Here is a 25,157-nt window from a genome sequence, read left to right as displayed (position 1 = left end):
CTTTTAAATCCAAGAATCTTGTCACTTGAGTCAAAACATTTTCTCCAGGGTCTTGCAGAAACTTGTTCAACTGGCTCATATGATGAAAAATGTGTTAAGTAGACAATTCATCATCTTCAATTATTTTCTTGAAAGTTCTCCTGCAATTCACCTTTCAGCTCAAACACCCTGTTGAGAACTTTTCCTCTGCTTAGCCACCGGATTTCTGTTTGTAGCAGGAACTGATGTGGACTTCATCTAGTATTTCACACAGTTATTTTAAATCATTCTCCAGTGATCTGGTCTTTCTTTAATAAAGTTAACTACTTTTGAGGCATCATCTAGGACTTTTCTCATTACAGCTCCAAGAGTACCTCTCTGTGAAGAAAGCAGTGTGTTGTGACAATGTCGGATTTTCTCCCTTTTTTAAAACATGAGAAATGAAACCTCATGGAACCAACCACTGATGGGAGACCATCAGTACAGAGGCCAACACAGTTCCTTCAAGACAGACCTTTTGTTTTGTAATGGGATCCTGGATTACTCCTATTAACTGTGCTTTTGAAAAAAAAAGAGAGAGAGAGAGAGAGAGAGACAGAGACAGAGACAGAGACAGACAGAGACAGACACGCATGGATGAAGATTAACTGTTGGCCTGTCACTTTAAGAACTCATTAACTTTTGGATTTCTGCTGAGTTGGAGAGAGATGGCACCGAGCAGCTCGAAAGTTGCTATGGTGACGGAAGACAGGTTGTTGATACTTCAAGGACTTTTTGCCTGCTTGTGCATTTCTTCACAGAGAGGAAGGAGGGATTACTTGAATGACAGTTGATGCTCAGCATGGGAGGATAAAATAGGAGGTCAGATGATACAGACCTCAGACACATGTTTTGGACACTGAATGAGCATTGTTGTGCCCACAGAAAAAGTGGGTTTTGGAGGATCGATCAGGCGGATCGATCCATCGCTCTTGCAGTGGAAAGAGGAAAAGGGTTGACTGGTGGGGAGTTGTCCATGTGTCCACCCTTGCCTGGGGGATAGCTCCACCACAGAAAACCGGTTCTCTTTGTTAAAGTCACAGTTGGTGACTCTTAAAAGATTTCGAAGGACAACAGAAAGATCGATGGCGTCAGCTCACCTGCAGACTCAAATTTCTCCCTCTCTCTCTCTATCACTACTCAACTCAATACCACGAACCGAACTGAACTTTACTCATCATCATAAGACTGTATCTTTTTACCCCTAGGTTTAAAGAAGCTTGGTTTTTCATACATATATTTCCACACTTACTGATATATATAATCATTGCTAACCTGTTTGATTTATCTACATTTATATTACTGTATTGGGTTGTTACTAATAAATATTATTAGTTTATAGCAATACTGGACCCCAAAGTGTTTTCCATCTCTGCTGGTTCTTTATTCCGGTCCCGGGTCCCTCACAAAATTGGGGCCTGCGTCCGTGATATGAACAAATTGGTCAGGAGGCTGCTTTGAATTGATTGGGGAAAATCCATTTTGATTTGGTTATGTGGAAATACATCAAAAATGGATGTTAGTGTTGAGGAGTTTATGTTGGAACCAACCCCGGAAGAGTTGGATGATGTTACGAGGGTTGTGCTGTTGGGAATTGCTCAAAAGTTAAAACTAAAGGTGACCACTATAATGAGGAAAGCTCAGATGCACACGATAATAGCCCAGCATTATATAGATAAAGGAACGTTTTATGAGGAGGTGTTGAAAAGGTTCGTGGAAGGTAAACTTATTGAGAATGAGCTTCAGCTTCAGTTGGAAAAATTAAGAATGGAGTATGAATTGAAATTAAAACAGTTCAAGAGAGAGGCTAGAGAAGCAGCAAAACAGAGCAGAGGCAGCAGAACGGAGCGACGAAGCAGCAAAACAGAGACAAGTGGCAGCAAGACAGAGACAATAGGCAGAAAAACGGAAAGAGGCAGAAAAACGGAGACAGTTTGAAAGGGAGAAATGGCAATGTGAAGATCACGTGGCAGGCAAGCAGAGGCTGTTCAAGCTGGAAAAGATAGAGAGGCAGCAGCAAAGAGGTTTAGTGTCAGACCCTGGTGATTTTTGCAGCTCAGAAGGGCTTGTTTTGTGTGGTGAATTTAAAAGGTGTGTTCCTGATGAGGTAAGGGCATACCCAGATGCAGAGGATGCCGCTACCCTGAAGGGGTTTGATAAGAAAGCAGACAAAAAAGTTTTAGCCCACGGGGTTGAGTTTACTCCAGATGAGAGTTTGCCAGAGAAAAGCTGGGAGGTTTGGGGTGACCTTGAATTTGAAATTGGGACAAGGGATGACAGCCCAGAAGAGGCAACTGTTCCGATTGAATGTGTTCAGGTTATGGAAGTGAATTCACAGAGTCCTGAACCTTATGTTAAAGCTCAGTTAAAGTCTGAAGTGTCTGACTTGGTTGAAAAGGAATGCAGTCTTTGTGTGTCAGATGATCTTGGTTCAGTGAATAAGGGGTTAACTTTGTTACCAGTGGAATGTGAGGATTCTCAGTCACTTGTATTAAGTAGTGTTTTAAAGGTTGGTGAAGAAGTGGAAATTGATGAGGTCGGTGTTGCTGAAAATAATGGGAAAAGTGCTGTTCCTGGACTTTTGGATAAAGTGCTGGGAAAGGTTGGATTGTTGCGCAACCTTTGACCCTGCTTGCAGACAGAGGCCTGCTGAGAAGGGATGTGCTCGTCTGTGGAATTTTGTTTGGACATTTGGAAGTAAGCACCTGCAAGGTCATGCTGTTATTCAGTGTAATGTTATGCAGGTAAGTCGGAGAAAGTTGATAAAGAGATTGTTTGGCCTCTTTCATAATGCATACATGATTCTCATCAGCCTGCTGATGGTACTGAGTTTTGTAAACAATGCGGGTATGTTGACACCTCTCCAAGATAAGAGTGTTTCAGCAATTCAGCTGATGAACAAAGCTGCTGTTGAGGCCTACAATAGCAAAACCAGAGGTTTAAATTATGATGTGTCACAGACTTTTCTACCTTCTAAATTTCAGCAGGACTTAGAGGGTAGTAAAGCTGAGAGGAGGAAGGAGGAAAGGAAAGGTTTGTCTTTATTGAGGAAGGAATTTATAAAGGAACAGAAGTGAGATTCTGAAATGTTGGCTTTAAAGGAGATGGCTCTCACAGGAGAAGAGGTTCAGAGAGAGTCAGTGGGATATTACCCTAAAGATGGGGTGCTGATGAGAAAGTGGAGACCAGCTACAGTGCCTGCAAGTCACGTGATGGTTCTGAAAGTTTACAGGGCTGAAATTTTAAACATGGCTTACAGTATGCCTTTAGGTGGACCTCATGGAGTGAGAAAGACAGTGAACAGGATTAAGAAGAAATTTTACTGGCCTAGTTTAAGGAGGGACGTTGTGAATTTTTACAGGATTTGCCATACCTGTCAAGTTGAGGGGATATTTAATCAGGTTATTCAAGTCACACTGCTTAAACAGATACCTGCTTTTGGTAAATCTTTCCCTAGGGTCATAGTGGATTGTGTAGGCCCACTGCAAAAGACTGCAGTTGGTTATCAGTATGTGCTAACAATTGTGTGTGCTGTGTCTAGGTCCCCTGAAGCAGTGTCTTTTGAAAACACCGAGGCCAAGATTGTGGTAACAGCATTCAGTAAGTTTTACACACTGGTAGGTCTACCCAAAGAAATCCAATTTGACCAGGGCAGTAACTTTATTTCGGGAACATTCTAGGGGATAGTTAGAGAATTAGTAGCTAAGCACATGGTGTCATCTACATATCACACAGAGTCCAAGGGAGGCTTGGAACGGTTCAACTCAACTCTTAAAACCATGATTAAAGCACATTGTGTGAGAAATGGAAAAAATTGGGATGAGGGGGTTCCCTTCCTCTTATTTATTGTTGGAGATTTGATTCAGAAGGCAGTGAAGGGTAGTTTGTTGGAACCTGTATTCAGTTACAGGCCAAAAGGACCTTTGACACTACTGAGAATTCTGGAAGGGATTTAGTAAGCTTTGTGTCCTTGCAAAGGAAAGCTTACAAGATGGTCGAATCAAAATAAGACTCTTGTTTGCTAGAATAGCAGCTGGGAGAATTGTTATGGAACAAAATGGAGTCGTGGAATCTGATAATGAAGTGGAAAAACATGTTTACCCATTAAACCCAGTCTCACCCAGATGTCAGAATTCCATTGTTTTGGAAAATATTACTGATAAAGTCTATCAGTTGGACCCAAAACTGCAAAAACAAGTTAAAGGACTAATTGGCATTTTGAATTGGCAGTGCATCATGTCATTATAGATTCAGCCCAGCCTATGAAACGGCATCTTCACAGAGTCAATTTTGAGGAAAGTAAAAGGGTTGAAGAAGGAATTAGAAACAAGAAAGAACAAGGAAGGAGAATGGATGATTGTATTGGTAGAGTGGGGAAGGCTAAATACCTTATTAAGATTAACTTGTTAAAAGGATACTGGGGTGTTCCTTTAACAGAGAGGACTAAGGAGATATCAGCATTTGGGATACCATCTAGACTGTATGAATACAATGTTTTACACTTCGGGATGAAAAATGCACCAGGGACATTTCAAAGAATGATCAATTCTGTGACTGGAGGGTTAGGAAGCACAGGGGTTTATATCAATGATTTAGTGGTCGGGAATGACACGTGGGAAGAGCATATTGCAGCGGTAGAAAAACTGTTTGACGAACTTTCCAAGGCCAATCTTACTGTGAACCTTGCTAAAAGTGAGTTTGGCCATGCCACAGTTACATATCTGGGTTATGTGGTAGGCCAGGGCCAAATGGCTCTTGTACAGGCCAAGGTTCAAGCTATTGCTGAAGTTCCTGTTTTGATGGGCAAGGAAGCTTCAAGAAGGTTTTTGGGAATGGTTAGGTATTACTATAAGTTATGTAAGAACTTTGCTGACATCGCTCTCCCCCTAACAAAACTCCCGGGGAAGAGTAAAAGATTTGTATGGAGTGACCTTTGCCAGGAGGCATTTGAATGCCTGAAAACCATCCTATGTTATCATCCTGTGCTCAAAGCACCTGATTTTTCAAAACCATTCTCAATAGCAACAGACGCTAGTGACGAAGCTGCTGGGGCAGTACTGTTACAGAAGGGTGTGGATGACATTGAACACCCAGTGGCTTATTTCTCAAAGAAATTTAATGTGCACCAGAAAAATTATTCAACTGTTGAAAAAGAGTTGTTAGCACTTATTCTGGCCTTACAACATTTTGAGGTTTATATTTGTCCTGCTCAAAGACCCCTTGTGATTTACGCAGATCATAATCTGCTGGTGTTTTTAACTAAAATGAAGGTTAAGAATAGAAGGTTGTTAAATTGGAGTCTGATATTGCAAGAATGTGACTTAACAATCAAACATGTGAAAGGTACTGACAATATTATAGCTGATTACTTATCCAGATGTTAAGTTGGAAACTGTATACATTTTCACTGTCATCTGATGATTTTTACCTGTATTGTTTCAATCTGTTATTTACATTTAGACAAAACAAAAATCGGCTTCGTCAATTTTTTGTCTCTGAGGAAGGGGAGTGTGATGGGATCGTGGATTACCCCTATTAACTGTGCTTTTGAAAAGAGAGTTATTTAACACTGACAACTTGTGAGAGAGAGAGAGAGAGAGAGAGCGAGAGCGAGAGCGAGAGAGAGAGAGAGAGAGAGAGAGAGAGAGAGAGAGAGAGAGAGCGAGAGCGAGAGCGAGAGCGAGAGCGAGAGCGAGAGAGCGAGAGAGCGAGAGAGCGAGAGAGCGAGAGAGCGAGAGAGCGAGAGAGAGAGAGAGAGAGAGAGATAGATAGATAGATAGATAGATAGATAGATAGAGAGATATGAAGATTAACTGTTGGCCTGTCACTTTAAGAACTCGTTAACTTTTGGATTTCTGCTGAGTTGGAGAGAGATGGCACCGAGCAGCTCGAAAATGGCTATGGTGACCCAAGTCAGGTTGTTGATACTTCTTCAAGGACTTTTTGCCTGCTTGTGCATTTCTTCACAGAGAGGAAGGAGGGATTATTTAAATGACAGTTGATGCTCAGCATAGGAAGATAAAATAGGAGGTCAGGTGGTAGACCTCAGACACATGTTCTGGACACTGAATGAGCATTGTTGTGCCTGCAGAAAAAGTGGGTTTTGGAGGATCGATCAGGCGGATCTATCCATCGCTCTTGCAGCGGAAAGAGGAAAAGGGTTGACTGGTGGGGAGTTGTCCATGTGTCCACACTCGTCTGGGGGATAGCTCCACCACAGAAAACTGGTCCCCTTTCTTAAAGTCACAGTCGGTGACTTTTAAAGGATTTCGAAGGACAATAGAAAGATCAACGGTGTCAGCTCACCTGCAGACTCAAATTTCTCCCTCTCTCTCCCCATCACTACTCAACTCAATACCACGAACTGAACTGAACTTTACTCATCATCGTAAAACTGTATCTTTTTACCCCTAGACTTAAAGAAGCTTGGTTTTTCATACATATATTTCCACACTTACTGATATACTTACATATTATATATATAATCATTGCTAACCTGTTTGATTTATCTACATTTATATTACTGTACTGCATAGTTATTAATAAGTATTATTAGTTTATAGCAATACTGGACTCCAAAGTGTTTTCCATCTCTGCTGGTTCTTTATTCCCATCACGGGGTTCGTGACAATTTCCAGTTATGAAAACAAAACATTAACTATACCTTGGCCTTTGCTCGTTTCAGGCAGCTCTTTGCAGAAGAAAAAACCTTCTTGAATTTCACCATCATTTACAAATCTTACAATATAACACTTATTGGTGAGATCTGTTGACTCATCAACCTGGATAGAAACGCTATTATTTTTCAGTTTATCACACAAAACCTTTTCAGCATCACGCGATAGATAGGTCATCAAGATGTTGACTTTATGTACTATTTGAGAGTGAAACCTTTTCCAATTTCTCGGTACTGCATCTTGTCCTAGCATTTTATCCACTATAATTTTACATACTGGCATTATTAGGTTCTCACCAACTTGTGACTTTTCCAAGTAATAAGTTCTGCTGAGTCACGGCACATAGAAATTCTTTAGAATGAAAATTTCCCTCCCATTTTCTACTACACCGGTAGAGTTTGTTCACTCCCATAAATCAGTCAGCAGTGCTCAAGGGGGAGTTGCAGATAGTAACTCAGGAGGGAGAGGCTGACGTTACAGCCCAAGTTGGGCGAGTCCATTGAATGCCTGGAAAATGCACTTCACGCTCCTCATTAGCCTACTGTCCTCCCATCCGTGCAATACAGCGCTCAACAATTATCAATGACCTCCCCTATCTCACGCCAAAAACTGAGAATGGACTCAACCAAACACACATGGTCGTACTGTACACTCCCATATTGATCTGAGAGACCCCCAACGAGATGGTGAAAGGGGCTGCTCAGTCACTGCCCAGCACTGTGAGCACTGGCATCACACAAAGTTCAAAAAAGGTGTTTATTTTTTTTTTTAAAAAGTACAATCTCTCGCAGAACTTTTAGCGACCTCTCGCTAGTAACCCCAGTTGAGAAAGGATGCTCTAGAGGGTTGGTACCTGTCGTAGAAAATCTGGAACTGGTTCAAGTAATCCCAAACTGCAGCTAAAGTGAACCATCATAAACTCATAGCTGTTTACCAGCCTAATAACAATCCCATAAACTCCAGCATGGAATTTTCCCATTGTACATACAAGGTAAAGATAGAACTGCATATAGCTAATGTAGCATACAAGGCTCTCTTAATATATAGGCACTGAAGTCTCTGCAAAAGGCTGACTTCATTCTACATATACACAGCATATGCAGGATAGAGACAATGGGACTGTGGAGGGAATGCTGATACGAAATAGTATAAGAATAATGGAATCTTTGGATCGGGGTGTTTTCATTCCTGGACAAGTGACTCACCGTTGATGTCAGTATGTAATAAAGAGGAAGCCCTGAAGGAAAAGGATTCCGTGTGAATTCCTCCCATCTACAATTGTTAGCACAATACTCACCCTGACATTCAGCTCCCGGGTTATGTCCAGTAAGCGCCCATGAGGATTGCATCACAGTACAATGGAATAATGTAACTGGGAGGGTCTTTCAGGTATGATAACATTGCTTCAAACTATTCACCAACTACTGTACCAGACTCCAGGAGAGCTTCTATTCCACTGTTATAAGATTATTGCCCTGACCGCTACACAATAAGATGGACTCTTGACCTCACAGTCTACCTTATCATGGCCTTGCACCCTATCATCTGCCTGCACTACACTTTCACTATAGCACTAAATTCTGCATTGTTACTATTTTCTCTTGTACTTCTCAATGAACTAATTAGAATTGAAAATACACATGGACTAAGATGTTAACTGTCCTGTGCTATCACCAGTGGGATCATCAGTTGATCTGCTACCTGTCTTCAGGAGTTTCGGCCCGCTTATGATCAAGACTCCCTCAAGGTGGTGGGCCAGCAGTGCTAAAACACCACCTCCCAGTGGTGAGATTAAAACTTGGCATCTGCCTCTATTAGAGTTGTTGGTCACTTCCATCCAACAGATAGTCTGCTCCTCAGGTGTCTGTGCAACTACTGATGGGTTTGCAAAAGATGTATACACTGTCTGATTATCTGCCCCTCCAACTATATGGATGGCATGCAAAACAAAGGTTTTTACTGGACCTAAGTACATGTGACAATAATAAACCAATTTAACAATTTCATTTACTAATTTAATGCAGGGGATTGAAGTACATCATTCAATAAACCATCATCTGTTTAAAACAAAAAAGGGCTACTTTTTACTGAAACTATAATTTTTTGACAACATTTGGAATTCCATTTGTTCAAAGAAAAAAATAATGCAATTGCAAGATATTGCACAGTTAATTAAATATTTTTAAAATGAACTATTATCATGGTAGGAAACAAAGCATTAAACTTACAGAAAATTGTGGTTCTGCAAACAGTAAGCTATGCTAAAAATAATCTTATATTGTGATTTTGTTTGAAGGATAAATATCGACAAGGGTGTGGAGTAGAATGCAATGCTTTTCAAAATAGGGAAACAGGATTTTGTTTTTAACACTTAATTGAAAGGACAAATGTGGCCTCAGTTTAATGCTTCCTCTTAAAGATGCTACAACCCAATGTTGAAAAACTTCCATGGTACTGCACTGGAATGTGAGTTTAGGTTATAAACTTGTCTCCAAAATAGGGTTCACAATGGTCTAATTCAGATGACAATGTCTTCAGTTTAAAACTCAGATTGCATTTTTAGACCATAAGATATAGGAGCAGAAGAGTAAGCCAGTCAGCCCATCGAGTCTGCTCCGCCATTCAATCATGGGCTGATCCAATTCATCCAGTCATCCCCACTCCCCTGCCTTCTCCCCATATCTTTTGATGCACTGGCTAATCAAGAACCTATCTCTGCCTTAAATTCTCCCAATGACTTGGTCTCCACAGCTGCTCATGGCAACAAATTCCACAGATTTACTACCCTATTACTGAAGTAATTTCTCCGCATCTCTGTTCTAAACGGATGTCCTTCAATCCTGAAGTCGTGCCCTCTTGTCCTAGACACGCCTATCAAGGGAAATAACTTCGTCATATCTAATCTGTTCAGGCCTTTTAACATCGGAATGTTTTTATGAGATCCCCCCCTCATTCTCCTAAAATCCAGGGAATACAGCCCAAGAGCTATCAGACATTCATCATACGGTAACCCTTTCATTCCTGGAATCATTCTCGTGAATCTTCTCTGAACCCTCTCCAATCTCAGTATATCCCTTCTAAAATAAGGAGCCCAAAACTGCAAACAATACTCCAAGTGTGATCTCACGAGTGCCTTTTCGAGCCTCAACATCACATCCCTGCTTTGATATTCTACACCTCTAGAAATGAATGCCCACATTGCATTCGCCTTCTTCACCACTGACTCAACCTGGAGGTTAACCTTTAGGGTATCCTACACAAGGACTTCCAAGTCCCTTTGCATTTCTGCATTTTGAATTCTCTCCCTATCTAAATAATAGTCTGCCCGTTTATTTCTTCCACCAAAGTGCATGACCATATGCTTTCCAACACTGTATTGCATTTGCCACTTATTTGTCCATTCCCTAAGCTATCCAAGTCTCTCTGCAGGCTCTCTGTTTCCTCAACACTACCCGCTCCTCCACCTTTCTTTGTATCATCGGCAAACTTAGCCACAAGTCTATTAATCCCATAGTCCAACATTGACATAGATCGTAAAAAGCAGCAGTCCCAACTCCGACCCCTGTGGAACTCCATTGGTAACCGGCAGCCAGCCAGAAAAGGTTCCCTTTATTCCCACTCTCTGTTTTCTGCTGATCAGTCAATGCTCCACCCATGCTAGTAACTCCCCTCTAATTCCTTGGGCTCTTATCCTGCTAAGCAGGCTCATGTGCGGCACTTTGTCAAAGGCCTTCTGTGCAGTAGGTCTTCACATCTACTGCGTCTCCTTTGTATACCCCACTTGTAATTTCCTCAAAGAATTGCAATAGGTTAGTTAGGCAGGATTTTCCTTTCAGGAAACCATACTGACTTCAGCCTATCATGCCAGGTGCCTCCAGGTACACCGTAATCTCATCCCTAACAATCAATTCCAAACAATTTCCCAACCACTGATGTCAGGCTAACAGGTCTATAGTTCCCTTTCCGCTGCTTTCCACCCTTCTTAAACAGCGGAGTAACATTTGCAGTTTTCCAGTCATCCGGTACAATGCCAGAATCTATCAATTCTTGAAAGATCAATGTTAATCAATCTCTCCAGCTACTTCCTTCAGAATCTGAGGGTGCATTCCATCAGGTCCAGGAGATTTATCCACCCTTCTCAGTTGTAATTTTCACTGCACGTACTTCATTTCCCTGACACTCTTGAATGTCCAGTATACTGCATATGTCTTCCACTATTCCTCTGCCACCTCTGCGTATCTCATTACAATATCTCCAACATCATTTTCTATTGGTCCTATATCTACTCAACTCTCCTTTATCCTTTATATACTTAAAAATGCTTTTAGTAGAATAGAGGGGGGGGGGGAAAGAGAGAGAGGCAGAGACAGAGTGCGCGCGCGCGAGAGAGAAAGAACACGCGAGATGAGACTGTTGCGAGAGAGCGAGAGAGACAGACACAGACACACACACACACACACACACACACACAGAAAATTCAGGTGGAAAAGTGTCATTAAAAGATCAGCCATGATCTTACTGAGTGTTAGAGAAGGTACTAAGGTGAAAATTGCCTTCACTTGCTTCTATATACAAGTTATATGCATGTGACCACATAAACAAACACACAAACCAACATCAGCTCACCATTGCAAGACTGCCGCCATGTGTGATCAAACGACTACTTATGAAGTCCATCATCCAGTCTCCAGCCCGCAGATTTTCACACAAAGGATGCCCTAGGTCATTGTTGGGTCGGATATCTGCGAGTACCGACATGAATCCTAGTAAAGCACAGTAGTTCAATTACATTTACTGAGGGAAACCATTTGTATTACAAATCCTATTATATACTAATTGTCCACTATATTTCAGTCAAAAAATACTACGATATTTAAATTCAGAGCAAACAAAAAAGTTGTGAAGGAATTCAGCAGGTCCAGCAGCATGTGCCAAGGCAGAGTGATGGTCACCATCTTTGTCAAGCCCCTGCCTCAGGACTGCAGGGATCCTGATTTAGGGTCCCCGTCCGAAACACCATCTACCTCAACAGATGTTGCCTGACCCACCGAGTCCCCCAGCAGTTTGCATTATGCTCAAAATTACAGCATATGCTATCTCATCTCTCCATTTAACATCTGAATATTAATTTACCATAAATCTGTTTTAGATTATATCTCTCAGGAGATTAAGCATTCATTTACACAAAATTAAACTGATCCTCAAGAGGTTATTTATGTTGAATACAAGGTGTGATTAAATGGCACTGGTTTGATTTGTGAAGAATCAAGTCATTTCACCTGTGCCATCCAGTGTGTCCAATAGGTATTACACCTGTTCAATTACCTATTCAGTACCATTTAACGCCTTGATCCTTTTTGTAAAAAGTAGTGATTATGTATCCTTAAACATCTCACCAAATAATTAACCAGCACAGTGAATACTTCACGGGCTAATCAGTGGTGAAATGCCATCCAGATATGCACTTTCAAAATTGGTTCCTGAATAGAAACACTGGACAACAATTTTTTTTTTTGGAAAGTGGTGCTTCCTCAGATTTTTTTTTTTGTTTATGATAGACTGCTTGAAGCTGAACACAAATAATAATTTCAGTCTACTTATAACACGTAGGAATTTGGAGAAACAATAAATTAACTTTTACTGAACATAATACATGTAATTGCCTAATGATGCTCCTGTTTTGTAATAATTCAACTAAGTTAAAAATGTTTGGTTGATGATTTTTATTTGTACTCAGTGCTTGAGGCTTCTGGTTTCAATGTCCAACAATAATCAGACAGCATTAATGGATTCCAGTTGCCCTGATACGGTTTCTCCAGGACAGCAGTGTCCTGGTGAAATCTTTCACCATGCTCATTACAGACAACACCAAGATTTGCAGGGAAGTCGTCTAAATGGGAAGTCAGAAATTGAATCTTTAGTGACATGTTGCACTTCATGGCATGTTGTCAACCAGCTGCATGTAGTTTGATGCTCTGTAGTTGCCAAGAAAATTTTCAACAACATCCTTGAATGCCTTCTATGCATTTTCCCTGGTCTCATTAGAAGTTCTTCATCCTTCAATGCCTTCTACATATTTTCTCTGGTCCCACTAGAAGTTTTTCAAATTGCCTGCCACTGATGACGTGTTTGATTTGTGAACCAACAAAAATGCCTTCTTTAATCTTGGCATCAGTTATTCTGAATTGAAATGACAAATATAGGCAATTACAAAAAAATGGTGTGTCATAGGGAAATTTCATAGTGATTTTCATGATCAGCAGTCCAAAATCCACAAGATAAACTCAAAAGTATTTAGGAAGCAAAGTTTTTGCTGTCCAGTGTAACCAGGGAGGAAAAAAGCTAGCTAATTTGTTCCTTTGTAATCAATGTCCAGGGAAGTCCATTACAAATTCTAGCTTCTGCCTTGTTGAAATCACTCAGCCCAACGTGATCAACACAAATGCTTGTTCATATGTATGGGGGGGGGGTCCAAAAGTCATGCCCTTGCAGTCCAGGGAGTACCCCGAACATTCAGTCCTAATACACAAATATTAATATCCAACTCCTAATCTGATTAACAAGGGTAGAACCAGTCACAAATTAATCAAAGCAAATCCTTAAAAAAGCACTGAAAATATTTGACATAATTTAATCAAAACAAAATTAATATTTAATTGTGCCTTAATTTGATTAGGCCCAGTATCCTTGCAAACCAGATTCACATACCTTGCAAACCTGCATATTTCAAATGCCCAAAATTTGAAATAAAGTAGCAGCCACCACCATCTTCCTGTTCCTCACTATCACATCGATACAGTAACATGTTAAGGTCAGCCAATGTAAGATTGGTAGTGGTTCTATTGATGAAAAAGAAATAGGATAATTACTTGTTGACAAAATACCACAATACAAAATACTACTATTTACAGGAGAGTACCGCAGCTTCAACAAGTTGATAATGTGTGTTTTGTTATGCAGAAATTCAGTTTTGTCAATTCAAACTCCCATTTAACAAAGAATGATATAAAAGCAACATTCTGAGGATGATAGGAATCTGAAATAAAACGAGCCCAAAAATACTCTGGTCAAAAGCAGTTGTAAATATTCTGCTTAAACAGCAAAGTATTTGCAGTATTTTCTGCTTTTAAAATTGTCTGAATGAATAAAACACCTTAGCTTTTCCTTTCGGGAGGAACCTAGATTCTATCCAGTTATGTGAAAAACCCACAGAAGGAGCCTGTTAAGCATTAAAACACAAATTAGATTTCCAAATAGAATTGAAGTATTGATCTTAATTAAGGGCCCATTTCCCTTTTGTTTTAATGATTAGGAAAAGACCACAATTATCCCCACTCAAAGACGTTTTGAAATTCAACAATTGAAGCTCTTTGATGAATTAATCAAAGTTTATGGGAATATCAACCAAAATAATCTCTCATTAACAAACGCTACATTAGAAGGAATACAATGTTAAAATAATTCTCGTGAATTTTGAGATTAAGACTGTTGGGTGGCCTTGTTCACAAATGACGTGGAATCTCAACCATTTTTATGATGTGTTGTTGCACAGATGGATCTGTGTTTCATCTAGGCCCACTGTTTAACCTTCATGTGAATAACGATCACCAGAGATTAACCAACAAGTAGTTGCCTCCGAATTTGTGACTCATGCCCTTTACTGGTTGGCAGATGGTGACTAGCAGTGTTCACAGGGGTCGGTGTTGGGACTGCTTCTTTTCATGTTACACAGTATGTTGATGATTTGGACAATGGAATTGATGACTTTGTGGACAAGCTTGCAGACGATATATGAAGATAGGTGGGCGGCAGGTAGTGTGAAGAAGCAGGAAGTCTACAGAAGGATTTAGACAGATTAGGAGAATGGGCAAAGAAGTGGTAGTTGGAATATGGTGTAGGGAAGTCTACAGTCCTGCACTTGGGTAGAAGGAATAAAAGTGTGGATTATTTTCTAAATGTGGAGAAAATTAAGAAATCAGAGGTGTTAGTACAATGCTTTACAGTACAGGCAATTTGGATTTAACTCCTGCTGCCGCCTGTAAGGAGTTTGTACATTCTCCCCATGACTGGACGGATTTCTTCTCAGTCCAAATATGTAGTAGTTGGTGGGTTAATTGGTCATTGTAAATTGTCCCGTGATTAGGTTAGGATTAAATTAAGGGATTGCTGGATGGCGTGGCTCAAAGGGTTGGAAGGTTCTACTCTGCACTGCATTTCAAACAATTAGTCAATCAATAAATAAATAATTATTTCAGGAATGAAAGGGTTAACACATGGGGAGTGTTTTATGGCCCTGGGCCTGTCCTCACTGGAGTTTAGAAGAATGCGGAGGATCTCATTGAAACCTATCAAATATTGAAAGGCCTAAATAGTACGTGGATGTGGAAAGGATGTTTCCTATAGTGGGTGAGTTTAGGATTGGAAGACAGTCTCAGAATAGAAGGATCTCCATTTAGAACAGAGATGAGGAGGGATTCCTTTATCCAGGGTATGGTGAATCTGTGGAATTCATCACCACAGACGACTCTAAATATGCCCAATGACTTGGCCTCCAAAGCGAAAGTTGGTAAGTTCTTGATTAGTTGCGTCACAGGTTAGTTAGGTGGAGAAGGTGGGAGAATGGAGTTGAGAGGCATAACAGATCAGCCATGATGAAATGATGGAGCAGACTTGATGGGCTGAATGGCCTAATTCAGTTCCTTTGTCTTATGGCCTAAATCAGCCAGTTTCCTAATTCAAGAAAAGTAATAGATATACATACCATTGAAAAATAAAGTGAATGGTAACGATGTTTCAGAGAGACACTTATAGAAAATTGTATTAATAGAAAATATGTTGAGAAAAAAATTACAAGCTTGACTATTTTTGGTAAATAAATAACTGAATTTAAATTTTTTTGTTTGAAAGCTTACTCGTCTACAAGTATATTTTAAAATCCAAAATAAATAAGGCACTCACGATATAAACGACCGAGCCAGTGCTGGCGGAGCACTCTTATCGACAATGCTGCCAGCTTTGTAAAATGGATTAAACTGGCTAAGATGATAGCGAAGTACTCCAACTGCATGCTGAGCCTTTGGATCGAGACTCACCCTGCAAACATGGTGATTATTACGTATAAAATGTTTCACAAAAACAAAAGTCACAATATAATTTTTTAAGATTACTAAACAAATTCATTTTTAGTCACTGTAAGGAAGAAATTCACTTACCGGAAGACAATGATGCTGCCAGGAGGAAAATTTTCAAATGTAATTTCATAGACGTAGTCACTGCGATCCTTGGAAGTTACCTTTGCTTTAATAATCCTGCTTTCATTTAACTAGAAAATAAATACAGAATTGGCTCTTGAAAAAAAATAGATATTGTGGTGTTTATTTTGCTGTAATACTGTCTTGACTGCACCTGGTCTGCTGCCCAGCGCTCCACTCTGCTGAACTTTATCTTGATCGAAAAGGCTGAACAAGCAAACCCTCTGACCTGAGGGCCATTCCCCTTGGTGCATTGGGCTCTGATCAGAATTCAAGCTTTAGGCATCACCCCAAGGCTCCAACACAAGACCATCATGATGACGTTGGTTCAAAGGCTAGTTGCAAAAAACACTTAACACCCTCTTAAAAGGCCTGGACAACCAAAAATCATTTAAAAACTTTTTAAGTCAATGAAAACAATTAAAATGGTAAATATGTTAAAATCATTAAAATACTAACAAAAAAAGAAAATTATGGTTTCAATTAACAGAGTAAATAAGTTTCAATGGCTTTGTTCATGAATAAGTGATTGAGAGTTAGCCCCTGGCTTGGGCGTCACTGTAGTGTTATGGCTAGTGTGGTGCCATTACAGCTTACTGCTTAGGTGTTTGGAGTTCAATTCCAGTTTCGGATTTTCTCCGGGTACTCCAGTTTCCTCTCACAGTCCAAAGACATACCGGTTAATAGGTTAATTGGTCATTATAAATTGTCCTGTGATTAGTTTAGGGCTAAAATTGGGGATTGCTGGGTGGTGTGGCTCAAAGAGCTACAAAGTTCTACTCTGCACTGCATCTCTGAATAAGGTAAATAAATGTGTAGCTGGATGTGTCCATAATGACATATAGACAGACCATGTAAGATCCTTCCCAGAAGTAGTTAGTGAATAAAATGGGTTTTTACAACAATCTAATAATTTCATAGTCACCATAAGTGACACTTCTAAATTGCAGATTTATTTAGTTACTGGAATTTAAATTCCTAAAATGGTACATTGGAACTTTGAAATCACACTGCCAGATCAGTAATCCAGACCTTGTAAACTCTGGTCCAATTGCTTAATCACTATGCTACTGTAAGAAAATGTGCATCTTTACCTGCAAATGTTCCTTGATATCCACCATATATTGTGGCAACCCATTAATAAAATGCTTATCTTTTTTGTAAGAAGCAGTTTTCCTTTGTATGGTCATGGCTTCCAACACAATCTCTTCTATTTTACCTACAATAAAGATGAGTGGTTTGAATTCTCAGTACATTCAGTCAAAACGCAATGAGAAACAAGGTGAACAAGGAGAAAGCTATATATTATGACCAAAAGTACAATTTTACATGTAACTTATCTCATTGCTGTTTGTGAGTCATTACTGCATGAAAATTGAATTCTGTGCTTGTTTACTACATCAGTGAATTATATTCAATAGACAATAGGTGCAGGAGCAGGCCATTCGGCCCTTCGAGCCAGCACCACCATTCACTGTGATCATGGCTGATCATCCATAGTCAGTATCCAGTTCCTGCCTTATCCCCATAACCTTTGATTCCGCTTTCTTTAAGAGCTCTATCCATCTCTTTCTTGAAAGCATCCAGACACTTGGCCTCCACAGCCTTCTGGGGCAGAGCATTCCATATATCCACCACTCTCTGGGTGAAAAAGTTTTTCTTCAACTCCTTTCTAAATGGCCTACCACTTATTCTTAAACTGTGGCCTCTGGTTCTGGACTCACCCATCAGCGGGAACATGCTTCCTGCCTCCAGCATGTCCAATCCCTTAATAATCTTATATGTTTCAATAAGATCCCCTCTCAGCCTTCTAAATTCCAGAGTATACAAGCCCAGCCGCTCCAATATTTCAACATATGACAGTCCCGCCATCCCAGGAATTAACCTTGTGAACCTACGCTGCACTCCCTCAAGAATGTCCTTCCTCAAATTTGGAGACCAAAACTGCACACTGTACTCCAGGTGTGGTCTCACCAGGGCCCTGTACAGCTGCAGAAGGACCTCTTTGCACTTATACTCAATTCCCCTTGCTATGAAGGCCAGCATGCCATTAGCTTTCTTCACTGCCTGCTATACTTGCATGCTTGCTTTCAGTGACTGATGTACAAGAACATCTAGATCTCGTTGTACTTCCCATTTTCCTAACTTGACTCCATTTAGATAATAATCTGCCTTCCTGTTCTTACCACCAAAGTGGATCACCTCACATTTATCCACATTAAACTGCATCTGCCATGCATCTGCCCACTCACCCAGCCTGTCCAAGTCACCCTGTATTCTTATAACATCCTCCTCACATTTCACACTGCCACCCAGCTTTGTGTCATCGGCAAATTTGCTAATGTTACTTTTAAATCCCTCATCTAAATCATTAATATATATTGTAAACAGCTGCGGTCCCAGCACTGAACCCTGCGGTACCCCACTGGTCACCGCCTGCCATTCCAAAAGGGACCCGTTAATCGCTACTCTTTGTTTTCTGTCAGCCAGCCCATTTTCAATCCATGTCAGTACTCTGCCCCCAATACCATGTGCCTTAATTTTGCCCACTAATCTCCTATGTGGGACTTTATCAAAGACTTTCTGAAAGTCCAGGTACACTACATCCACTAGCTCTCCCTTGTCCATTTTCATAGTTACATCCTCAAAAAATTCCAGAAGATTAGTCAAGCACAATTTCTCCTTTGTAAATCCATGCTGACTCAGACCAATCCTGTTACTGCTATCCAGATGTGTCATAATTTCATCTTTTATAATTGACTCCAGCATCTTTTCCACCACCGACGTCAGGCTAACCGGTCTATAATTCCGTTTTCTCTCTTCCTCCCTTCTTGAAGACAGGGACAACATTAGCCACTCTCCAATCCACAGGAACTGATCCTGAATCTATAGAACATTGGAAAATGATTACCAATGCATCCACGATTTCTAAAACCACCTCCTTAAGTACCCTGGAATGCAGACCATCAGGTCCCGGGGACTTATCAGCCTTCAGACCCAACAGTCTATCCAACACCATTTCCTGCCTAATATAAATTTCCTTCAGTTCATCCATTACCCTAGCCCTAGGTTCTTTGGCCACTATTATATCTGGGAGATTGTTTGTGTCTTCCCTAGTGAAGACAGATCCAAAGTACCTGTTCAACTCGTCTGCCATTTCCTTGTTCCCCATAATAAATTCACCCGTTTCTGTCTTCAAGGGCCCAATTTTGGTCTTAACTATTTTTTTCCTTTTCACATACCTAAAGAAGCTTTTACTATCCTCCTTCATATTCTTGGCTAGTTTACCTTCGTACCTCATTTTTTCTCTGTGTATTGCCTTTTTAGTTACCTTCTGTTGCTCTTTAAAAGTTTCCCAATCCTCTTTGCTATGTTATACTTCTTCTCTTTTATTTTTATACTGTCCATTATTTCCCTGGTCAGCCACAGCCTCCCCTTACTCCCCTTAGGATCTTTCTTCCTCTTTGGAATGAACTGATCCTGAACCTTCTGCATTATTCCCAGAAACACTTGCCATTGCTGTTCCACTGTCATCCCTGCTAGGGTATTGTTCCATTGAGCTTTGGCCAGCTGCTCCCTCATAGCTCCATAGTTCCCTTTGTTCAACTGTAATACTGACACTTCACAGAGACTTCATTGGCCGTGAGGCACTGAGGATATCATTAGGATAAATATATTAAGCTTTGGTTTTATTACAGCAGAGTTTTGGATAACCTTGGTGCAGAAAACCAACAACCTAATTTGTGGTCTTCTGGTTTTCCCTCACCAGACCATGGAATCTCAGGAATCCACCAACCCTCCCCAATCACCCCATCATTCTCCACTTTCTAATCAGGCAGGTTTCCATCAGTGCTCCTACCACTCCTCCAGCCCTACAATCCTAACCACACTATCCAAAACTGGTTGGCCCTATGGCCACTTGCTCTCATCATCTTTCCCCAACCTAGCCTCTGAAAGGCATACAAGGTGGTACAGCAGGACTTAGACAGCTTCATACATGAAGTTTCAAACTCTTGGGGCAATCCCCCTGCATCTATCAGCTATTCTCCAAGGGAAGTTGAAGGAATATTAAAAGAAAGATTATGGATTTAAAACATAAATATACAACCCTTTCAACATTAATGAAACCTCAGTCTCATCCTTACTCTCACCAATCTGGATATCCTCATAGGATACACAAAGTTAGTTTGTCATTGGTTAAAGATTACTTCAGTCCTAGATAAAAATGCAGTGAAGATAAAAGTACAAAACATTGCATTGCCAATATGGACTCAATGTGGACTTGGTATTGGAAGCAACCAAGCTGATACTTAAGAGGTGCGAACTAGTTGAAGGGGTTACTTTTGTTGCTCATCTAACTTAATGATTCAAGTACTGCATTGGGAAGAATATAGAGTGTTCTCATTTTTGATGATAAAAACATATGTTTAAAAAAAAAGTAGAAGCAGTACCTGGGATGCACATTGAAGGTAGGTCAGATTTGTAGTGATATTTTGTTGGGTCTCTAAATGCAGTACGTGACACGGCCACTACCGAGTGGTGGGTATTTGGGCAATGTCGTGTTACTGCCACAATGTCCTCATCAACTTGATCCACATACACCTTAAAATACATATCAACACAGTTGAAGAAAGATCTCGTAATCCTGATGCAATTTCAATTCATTCAAGTCACACAAGTTAGATCAATATTTCTGCATTTAAATAAAAAATTGTTGCATTTTGCATCACCTGATTGAATAACTGAGCTCCTAGTTGACGATGAAGAAAGTTAATTGCTTGTTTTCCTGCAATGATTCCAGAGTTTTCACTGAGCTCCCCTGCAGATTCTGGAATTGCATCAGGATTATACTTGGGATAGAGCCTCTCTTCCCCAACCACGGATATCTATTAACATGTAAAGGCAGAAAACAGAAACTTCAATGTGCAGGAAATCAAAATATGTACTGTATATTGTATTTTAATTGCTCCTAGTTACTGTTACAACTTCAATTATGATAATGTCGCAGGTAGACAGGGAACAGATAAACAGGTAGCATTTAATATGCCAAAAAGCCAAGGTAAGAATATCAGAAATTCTAGTAAACCAAACAATAGAGACATGGCATGCATGCTCAGAATTAAAAATAAATGAATAATGTTTTTCTTATAATATTTAACTCACCATTATTACTGGAGGTATAAACAAACAAATTTTCAAATTAAACACCTTCCATACATCTTTTTCCTACATGATTGCAAACATTCATGCTAAAGAATCTGGCCAAGTCAAACTTACAAAGCTAATAACTGGGAAAATGCATAGCTCGGGTGGATGATAGTTGGGTTGAGTTGGCCTTTGATCTATGGATTGCTAAGATCAGAGAACACATCAACCCAACTTGCAAAGCTGATGATCTATTTTTTATATTGCACATAAGAAATAGAAATAAGAGCAAACTATCCAGCTCCCTGAGATATACCGACATAGGTCATTATCAAATCTGATCCAGTATTTCCCATCTCATTTCCCTAACATACATAATATACATAAATCTGTCAATCTCAGTCCTCGATGTGAACTGAGAATTCAGAGACATGGCTATGAGTTGAGAACTCAAAGACATATCTATGAAAAGTTGCAAAGCTGTATGAGAAGCTATTTCAGGTTACTTTAGCGCTAATCAGCTAACCTTTAATTCTGTGACTTTATCCTCTAGTCTTTAAACTTTCCACATATAGAAAACAGCTGACATACATCCTATATAGATAAAATAGCTTTATTTGTCACCTGTACATTAAAACTGTAGTGAAATGCGCCATTTGTGCCAACGACCAACACAGTTTGAGGATGTGCTATGTGCATCTCGCAAGTTTCACTATTCCTCCCGTGCTAACATTGCATGCCCACAACATACTAACGCTTTGGAATGTGGGAGAAAATTGGAGAATCCAGAGGAAACCCATGTGGTCATGGGCAGAATGTACAAACTCCTTACAGACAGCAGTGAGAACCTTTAAGGCGTGTATGCAATGTTGCCTTCTGATGTTTTAATACAAGGTTCTTCCAAAAGTCAGGAAAGAGGCACAACATTTATTGCTTCACAGTATATTTTTAAGTATTGATAGAAAGTTGAAACACACCGTGATAGAAGCTTGGTAAGCAAAAGGGAGACAAAAGCAAAAAGAACTAAGATGGTGCAGCTCTTTTTATACTACACAGATAAGGAAAATTCCATTTAAATTAGTAGATAAGAGTCAACCAATGAGGTACCCCCTATTCAAATAATGCAGCACTATAAGAATCCTCCAGAGCTTACCAGAATTATACCAAAATAACAACTAGAGGATACACTGAACAACTACATATTTACACTGTGACAACTAGGAAGCATACTAGACAGTTACTTGCATATAAGCATATAAAATACAAGCAGACAATTAATTGTTAAACTGCAAAGAAAATATTGATTAATCAGTCGGATCCAACAACAACGATATCTATCATACTTGTAAACTCCAACAAGACATGATTAGAATAATATCTGTAGTTACCACCACTTTGTACTTCATATCTGAAAAAGCACTTTTTAAACTAAACTAAAAAGAATGAAATTAAAATTTGAGTTTGGAATAGAAAATAAATAAAGTATTCCAGCTTGATGGAAAGCAACCACTTAACACAATTGCTTCACTATCTTCAGAGTTAATGTTTTAAGTCAAATTTCCACCTGAAACGTTAACATTACTTCTCTTCAGCCAGATTCAGCCTGATCTGCTGAGTGATCTCACCATTTGATTTTGCTTTAGATCCACCAGAACAGTTTTCTTATAATGAGAGATTCTGATTAATCAGGATTTTAATATCAGAATACAGAACAAAACTTAAAAATGCAAATATTTTCTACTTTACATAAAATTATGCACCTCAAACTAACCTGATGTGGAACTAAGTGATCAAAGCCCATTGTACTTCCTGAGGCACAGCAAGCCATTGAAATAATGGTTGCACTGGGAAGAGCATCAAATGCAGAACGGCACTGTAAACAAAAGAAAATAAATTTATGCATTATGAAGATTAGTAGACCAGTCTGAATCAAAAGGAAATTATTCAGAGTAACTTGTATGCCAATTGTCAATTTGTTGGTTCAAAGAAAATGAAAATATGTTCCAACATAAAAAGCAACATATTATAGTGCACTCCACGTTAGAATAGCGTTTGATCTCAGTTTCAACTCATATTGCTCAGTAATTTCCCATCAACTTGCATTCCTATTCAAATTTAGATGAGAAACATACCATCTTTGAGAAGGATTTGCACTTACTGAAAAATTTGATAATCACTTTGCCAGACACTTCTAAATATCAAATATCTCTTTAATCAGCAAGTAATTTAAGGCAGGTTTTCCTGATCCGATAATTTTCCTAAAAGCATACAGACATGCAGTATGATTTAGAAAATGAAGCCGGAATTTTTGTAATACAAAGGAATTTCTGTGTCACCCAAACAACCTCTTTGATAATTTATCATCATTATGTGTTGTGGCATATTACTGGGCGATTATGATCTTCCTGTCCCTAACCATGATTGTTCTTGGTACATTTTTCTACAGAAGTGGTTTGTCATTGCCTTCTCCTGGACAGAGTCTTTATAAGATGGGTGACCCCAGCCATAATCAACACTCTTCAGAAATTGTCTGCTTGGCTTCAGTGGTTGCATAACCAGGACTTGAGATATCCACCAACTGCCCCCTGGCTTCACGTGGCCCTGATCCGAGTGGGGGGGCGGGGAGTAAGCAGATGTTACACCTTGACCAAGGGTCACCTGCAGGCTAGCAGAGGGAAGGAGCTTCTTACACCTCTTTTAGTAGAGATATATCTTCACCTGCCGTTTTGTTGAGTAATGATAACAAAAATAATAATGATATGCTGTACCTGAATCAATGACTCGTTGTCATGAGTAACATCCATAAACAAAGCATGCGCAATTTTTGGTACCAGAGGCCTTACAAGTAGCTGTGCGAATGATCCAACAGGCACACCACCATAACGGTAAACCAGCCTCCCTTCTTCATGGCTGTCACCTGCACTCATTGCCTCTATTAGACAAAAACATGAGGAAGTGAGACATATTATATAGCATACTTTAGATCTAGGTTGCTGAGTTGTTCTTTGCATTATATTTTAAAAAAATTCATTTAGTTGATTTGAGTGAGCAGGTTGGGAGAGAGAAGTGAGCAGCTGCTGCAAAGACTAGATGCATATAGTTTATACAGCACAAAAGCAGAACCTTCACCCCAGTTCCTCCATGCTGACCAAGATGTCTATCTGAGCTAGTTAGTTCCATTTCTCTGCATTTGGCCCATATCCTTCAAAACCCTTTCTCTCCATGCACCTGTCCGAATGTTACTTTAATGGTATCCACCTTTACAGCTTCCTCTGGCGTACACTAACCACCATCTGTATGAAAAATGTGTCCCTCAGTTTCCCTTTATGTTTGTCCCCTTTCACCTGAAACCTCTACTCTGTAAGTTTTGTCTTTCCTACTGCGGGAAAAAGACTGTGACCATCCATGTTATTTATGCTCCTCATGATTTTATATACTTCTATAAGGTCACCTCTCAGCTTCCTACATTTCAGGGGGGGAAAAAGGTCTCAGCCAATCCAGCTTCTCCATAAGACTAAGGCCCTCCAATCCCAGTAACACCTTCATGAATCTTTTCTATACCCTTTGCAGCTTAATAACATCCTTTCTATAGCTGGGCAACCAGAACTGAGTAAGATATTCCAAGAGTAATATCACTCACAACTTGTATAAACATTGGGATTTCAACTTCGTTCTCAGGGTTCCAAATGCCAATTCACCAATCTTTCTATGTTGCAACTTGCAGGGAACAGTGCATCTGTACCCTGGGTCTCTCTATTTTACATTACTCTTTAGGACCTAGCATTTCATTGTCCACTGCACCGCCAATTTTAGTGTTATCCACAGACTCTCTGACCATGTTAACAACATTATCATTCACATCATTAGTATAGATGAGAAACAATTGTAGACCCAGCACCAGTCTGAGACACACTACTAATCTGTGTAACAGACCTCTATTACCACTGTCTCCCTCCTTCCACAAAGCCAATTTTGTTTCCAATAGACTAGTTCACCCTAGATCCCATTTGATCTCACTTAACCTTCCAGGCTAGCCTACCATGTGGGACCTTGTCAAAGACTTTGC

The 25,157-nt window shown here is 39.9% G+C and overlaps 1 protein-coding gene across 3 annotated transcripts in view; it reads right to left on the bottom strand.

The window, feature by feature from the left end:
* LOC140205810 (glycogen debranching enzyme-like) overlaps positions 1-25,157 on the bottom strand; it is a 99,242-nt gene that overhangs the window by 35,009 nt on the left and 39,076 nt on the right. For all 3 annotated transcript variants that reach the window (XM_072273521.1, XM_072273523.1, XM_072273522.1), the window contains exons 14-22: positions 23,860-24,023; positions 22,863-22,964; positions 20,677-20,832; positions 20,398-20,548; positions 17,041-17,165; positions 15,908-16,017; positions 15,654-15,788; positions 13,404-13,534; positions 11,322-11,458 (exon numbers count right to left, since the gene is read on the bottom strand). In XM_072273521.1, coding sequence (XP_072129622.1) covers positions 11,322-11,458; positions 13,404-13,534; positions 15,654-15,788; positions 15,908-16,017; positions 17,041-17,165; positions 20,398-20,548; positions 20,677-20,832; positions 22,863-22,964; positions 23,860-24,023 — 1,211 coding nt within the window. The remainder of the gene's footprint in view (positions 1-11,321; positions 11,459-13,403; positions 13,535-15,653; positions 15,789-15,907; positions 16,018-17,040; positions 17,166-20,397; positions 20,549-20,676; positions 20,833-22,862; positions 22,965-23,859; positions 24,024-25,157) is intronic.

This window comes from Mobula birostris, chromosome 12 (genome assembly GCF_030028105.1).
Source record: "Mobula birostris isolate sMobBir1 chromosome 12, sMobBir1.hap1, whole genome shotgun sequence".
Lineage (NCBI taxonomy): Eukaryota > Metazoa > Chordata > Chondrichthyes > Myliobatiformes > Myliobatidae > Mobula > Mobula birostris.
Note: the sequence above shows the minus strand (reverse complement) of the source record. Positions and strands in the feature narration are given on the sequence as shown.